This window comes from Chinchilla lanigera, unplaced genomic scaffold (assembly GCF_000276665.1).
Source record: "Chinchilla lanigera isolate Chin_1 unplaced genomic scaffold, ChiLan1.0 scaffold00035, whole genome shotgun sequence".
Taxonomy (NCBI): Eukaryota; Metazoa; Chordata; class Mammalia; order Rodentia; family Chinchillidae; genus Chinchilla; species Chinchilla lanigera.
This window is the reverse complement of record NW_004955436.1, coordinates 17,869,857-17,875,856: the sequence shown is the minus strand read 5'-3', so window position 1 is coordinate 17,875,856 and position 6,000 is coordinate 17,869,857. Positions and strand designations below refer to the sequence as shown.

Here is a 6,000-nt window from a genome sequence, read left to right as displayed (position 1 = left end):
GAAAATAATCTCATCTTTATAAATATATTCTGTGTAAATTATTGACTTGTATTAATTGTCTCTGCTGAGTCCCATCTGTAGTAGCATGAGCTAAACTCTTCAGAGGCTCAGTAATCTCATTCCTGGGCTTTGTATGAAAACTGAAATAAAAAGTCTCAAAGCCCCATCCAAAGAGTCACTCCAGAGCTTGTGCAACCTTTACCCTTACTTCAGGCTTAGAATTTGACTTGGTGTTGTATAGTGCACGTTGTCTTTGTCTAATGGAGGCATGTTTCTATCCATTTAAGCTACTTACTTGTTCATGAATTTTAAAAGTTTTACTGGGACTCCCCCATGTGCCAGGGATACTGCAGGGTATTGGAAATGAGGTGGTGAATGTAGCAGGTAGGTATCTCTGTTGAAAGTACAGACTAATAGGAGAGGATGTAAGCAAATAATCTCACAATTGGAAGTACACAAGTACTCTGGATAGTACTATAAGGACATGGAACATGGTACTCCAGGGATGAATCAGAGAAGGCATTTGGCAAACGCAGAATGGTCATAACTTATTTCCCCATTTCTGTCTTCAGTTCTCTACAAGATGCCAGAGACTAGGGGAGAGCGGAGGGAGGGCAGGTTAGAGTGGGTGGAGAGCGGCGTTGGGAAAGCAGATGGTGTAACGCGAGGTGGCCCAGGGAGAAGAGCAAGGCAGGACCGACCTTCGGCCAGGTGCTATATCTCACTTTGTCACCGAAGAACAACTGATACTGGGTAAAGACTCATTTTCAAGAAGTTACTACAGAGTCATTTTACTCAACTTAATAAAAAGAGAAAGGAACACAATAAATTTAAAGTGATTCCCAATGTATGGTTAAAGTATTTTATTATTTGAAAGTTGGTATTGTCAGTTTTATGGCATAAGTTTATCTAGAACATTGAAGAAACAAGATTGCTACCTTTATCAGACTTGTCCACCCTGCAGGCTGTGGTCCATTTGCACTCTTTTTAAAAATAATATAACAAAACTATGTAAAAAGAACATTTTCTTTCATATATATATAATACTGTATATTTTATTAGTAGCCCAAGACAGTTCCTGTTCCCTCAGTGTGGTGCAGGGTCCAAAGCGTTGCATACCAGACTCACCCCTAGGTGCTCGTCAGCAGACCATGCTTGCTGTTTAGTTCCAGCCATTGAAAAGGTCCTAAATATTCTTGTAAGTGAAACTGTGATAATAACATTTCATCTTTCTATCTCAGGAGAGTCTCTGATACATATTCATTCAATTAATGTTTATTGTGAGCCTACTCTGTGCGCTGGGATGAAGCAATAAGTGCAGGACACGTGTTCCTTGTCCTCATGGGACTCACAGCTCAGAGGGGAGGCCAGCACTCATTTACAGCGGATCACTTGCTGTACCATGCTGGGCTCCTGATGTGCCCGCTCCCTTCGGTCGGATCTCTGCTCAGATGTCACCTGGGAGAGGAACTGCCCATGTCGCCATACATTCCTGTCCCTTTCTGTCTGTATCTCACTGTACTTCTCTTCCCACCTTTTATCAGCAGCTGTCATTATATTAGATTACTGGTTACCTTTGGGTCCAAGATTTAAGTGTAAGAATCCTTCACACGAAGACTGTCTTTTTCCACTCATTGCTGTATACTGTTCAGAACAGAGCTTGGAATGGAATAAGTACTCGGTAAACAACAAATGAATGCATGCATGAATGAATGAATGAGTGAGATGATGCCAGAAGTATGTAACTACCATCCCTAGTAAACGAATGCGATAAGTCAAAGTATCTTGGAAACTATAAATATTCCATGCGTGCAACATGATGATATTTATTTGAACTTAAGAAAGAAATATAATCTGTTAACAGATGACTATTTTATTTTTAGTGGTCTGTTCAAATATTTGTTTCCTAAGAGTTTCTCTTTCTTTATGTCTATGGCTTATGATATAGAGCTCCACTTTTCTAGTTTTTTAAAACTCCTCCACCATAATTTAATTACTCTCTGCAGATTCCTTATGCAGGTTGGCGAACTTTCCTGAAACTTGTGAGGACTCCTCAGTATTTGTCTGCTCCTCGGGGTGGGATGCAGCGTACACTGACCCCTGTCCATTTTGGGGAGAGAGTGCCCATGACTTTTGCTGGATTCTGAGTTCATGACCTGTCCCCCAAGGTTAAGAGTCATTTCTATGGACAGTTTAGTAGTTTTCTTTTACTTTTTGTGACATTTCTTTTTCTCCTCGAGCTGGTTTCATTTTTCTTTTAGTGTCCATGCTTGTATTTTGGTATTTTTAGGTGTTTACTCTTCAACTGTCCCTAGTGTGTGGTATTCTTGGTTTATTGTACGTCTTTGATCCAGCCTTTCTCCGTCTCTCTTTTGTCTGGCCAGCAGTGTCGGGATGCGCCAACTGCAGGGTTGTCCTGTCCAGCCCCTCTGGGACCTTTACTTCTCCATGCTACCCTAACGACTACCCCAACAGCCAGGCCTGCCTGTGGACCCTGCGAGCTCCCACTGGCTACATCATTCAGATCACATTTAACGACTTCGACATTGAAGAAGCTCCCAATTGCATTTATGACTCCTTATCTCTGGATATTGGAGAGGGCCAGCCTAAATATTGTGGAGCAACTGCCAAAGGCCTATCATTTAACTCAAGTGCGAATGAGATGCACGTGTCCTTTTCAAGTGACTTTAGCATCCAGAAGAAAGGTTTCAACGCCAGCTACATCAGAGGTATGTAAACGAAAAGCAGTGCCAGCCTTCTGCTTTCATTTAACATGCGCTACAGTAAACACATGGGCCAGAAGACAGAGTCATGCTCTTTTATGTGAATGTGAGTGCGTAGGGTTAGGATTTAAGGGTAGGAATCTGTTAATATTTTCTGAATATTCTCATCAGCAAAGTATAATTACTAGACTAAAAATCTAGTTATAGTAGAGCCGAATTCTTTTTATATGCTTTTAATGCAGAACTTTTAAAAGCCGCTTGGAAAACTAGATAGGTCACTGCTAATAATTAAAATTTGTAATTCTAATATCTCTCCACTGAAAATTTTAGATATCCTTACTTAGAAATAATTTTACTTTGGACATTTATGATGTTGCCCTTTTGAAGAATATTCTAGATAGCAAATACAGAAAATCAGCACATAAATTTAAAAAGAGTTCAAGCTAATAAACAGCTTAGCTTGAGGAAATCCCAGATGAAAGAAATAAAACATATTATTATTAAATATATTTTGCAAATTCTGACACATCATATCATTAAGATGAATCTTGTTATCTCTAAAACCAATCTTAAGGAAACTCAAGTTTCAAGACTGAGATTTAGTTAGCTATGTTTTCTTCTGAGCTTCTTAACCACATGTTATGCATTAAAAAACAACAAAAGTAGAATCATGATAGCTACATTATTATAAATTGTGTGTTTTGGTTCAGGAGTTTTACTGTTTATGATTAAGTACATGTGTGGTTACGTAAGACCTACATGCTTTAAATACAGTATTTCAAAGCACTGTTTTAAAAATTATAAGGTATAAGAAATTTGAAAATAGTAAAGAAGCAAATTAGAATTTTTCTAGATTCACCACCCAGCCACAGTCATTAATAAAATGTTGATGGTTTTTTCCAGCTTTTTTATCTGAACAATACATGTTAAATGTATGACTTCTATTTCATAAATAGCCCTTTTTTTTGTCTTTTTGAGACAGGGTCTCACTATGCAGTCCAGGCTGGCCTTGACCTCACTTTGTAGCCCAGGCTTGTCTCAAACTCTCAGCAATCCTCCTGCCTCAGCCTCCTGAGTTCTGGGATTACAGTCATGCACCACCACACCTGGCTAAATAGCCCTTTTAAGTAGACTTGTAAACTGCTTTATATTTGAAAAGTAGAAATTCATGATTCTCACAAATTCTTTTATAGATTTTTACTACAGTGTTTGTATTAAAATCATATAGTATAGAGCAATTTTGGTGCATATTAAAATATATTCAAGCTATCATTTATATGAGAGTATTATTATTATTTGTGGTATTGGAAACTGAACTCAGCATCTTGCACACAGTAGGCAAACACTGTACCACTGAAGTATATTTGCAGCTGAAACCAGTATTGAATAGCATTTTGAGGAGAGATATTTATCTCCTGAAGCCAGCTCTCACCTCACCTAGAGAGTTGTATAACTTTTAATTTTTCAACTTTTAATTTAAAGATTAAAAATATTCACCAGCTTGACTACCTGTAAGTTAAAGTTTAGGTGTGGTATGTGACCATGCATAGAGCTAAAATGGGTAGGATTTCTCAGTTATTATTAAAGGCATAAGACCATTGGGAAAGGTTGGTGATAGAGGATGGACAAAGATAGAGAGGAGTGAGAAGACAGGGAGTGGGTGAAAGGTTAGTGAGTACCAAGTGCAGTGCATCAGACTATTTTGCACCTCACTACGCCAAGATCTGGAGTCAGTGTGCCTTACTTAAGGTGTTATGCTTTGTCCTAGTTGCCGTGTCCTTAAGGAATCAGAAGGTCATATTACCCCATTCACCGGATGCTTACCAGGTGTCTGTTGCAAAAAGTGTCTCCATTCCAGAGCTTAGCGCTTTCACGCTCTGCTTTGAAGCAGCTAAAGCTGGTAATGAAGACCATGACTGGACAGCTTTCTCCTACTCAGATGCATCATCCTCACAGTTGCTCAGTTTTGGAAAGGCCAACGATGGCTACTTCCTATCTATTTCCGGCTCAAAATGCTTGCTGAACAGCGCGTTACCTGTGAAGGAGAAGGAAGATATTTTCACGGAAAGCTTTGAGCAGCTCTGCATTGTTTGGAATAATTCTTTGGGCTCTGTTGGTATAAATTTCAAAAGAAACTATGAAACAGTTCCATGTGATTCTACCATTAGTAAAGTTATTCCTGGGAATGGGAAATTGTTGTTGGGCTCCAATAAAAATGAAATAGCCTCTCTGAAAGGGGACATTTATAACTTTAGACTTTGGAATTTTACCATGAATTCGAAAATCCTCTCCAACCTCAGCTGTAATGTGCAGGGGAATGTGGTTGACTGGCAAAATGACTTTTGGAATATCCCGACCCTGGCTCTGAAAGCTGAAAGCAACCTGAGCTGTGGTAAGTCTGTGGCACAAGAATTAATACTGTTTTAATTTTTTTTGTCCTGCTTGACAAAAATTCTAGTAAGAAATTATACACAAGCTAATATATGTGTACACACAATACATATATATGTATATGTGTGTATATATGTGTGTGTGTATATATATATATATATATATATATATATATATATATATATGGTTAAATATCTGTTTTAGCTTTTAAAATCTTATCCACTCAACCTTTCACAGCATACATTTGATTACAAGGTAGAGTTTTTTAAGGAAAGCCTTTTGTCTTACCATTCTTAAATTTTTGTTAGTCAAAAATACTATGCAGTTTATCATTAACAAGTCTCCTAAAATTATCAAGTCTCAAGTGCAAATGTTATTGCTAGGTTTGATACAAAATAATGATTTACTGTTTTTAATTAAAAAATGATTCACTAATAAGCTGATATTTATCATCCTGGTGTGAAATTTCAATTATGTTACTTAAATAAACAGCCATCACCTAAGAAGAGAGTGTTTATTTAGCTAATACTAAGTAATCGAACTGTCTATTTATGGAAAATATTCAAAGTCAGGAAGTACCAATTTTTTCTTTGAACTTTCCTCTCTGTTTGTTAGAAAATGAGCATTTTTAGTTTGTTTCAAATAGTATTCTTTCATTGTTCATTATTTAAGAGACTTTAAATGTGGTATTACTGGAAGTAGCCAAATGCAAAATTTTTAGGAAAAATTATCTTAAAGTAGGCTTCCATTCTATATAATAAAAATCATGTTAAAATAGACTTTTGCTAATATTATTTCTGTATACAGGTTAGTTTTGGAAATCACTTTTTGCTGTAGGATTGATTTAAACACAAAAAACCGAAGTTACACTATGAATTTTAAACAC

The 6,000-nt window shown here is 37.1% G+C and overlaps 1 protein-coding gene across 7 annotated transcripts in view; it reads left to right on the top strand.

The window, feature by feature from the left end:
* Adgrg6 (adhesion G protein-coupled receptor G6) overlaps window positions 1-6,000 on the top strand; it is a gene marked incomplete at its 5' end in the record, with an annotated part of 127,120 nt that overhangs the window by 55,811 nt on the left and 65,309 nt on the right. For 4 of the 7 annotated variants that reach the window (XM_005389254.2, XM_005389253.2, XM_013516674.1 and 1 more), the window contains 2 exon segments: window positions 2,388-2,729; window positions 4,492-5,115. In XM_005389254.2, coding sequence (XP_005389311.1) covers window positions 2,388-2,729; window positions 4,492-5,115 — 966 coding nt within the window. 7 annotated transcript variants of the gene reach the window in all.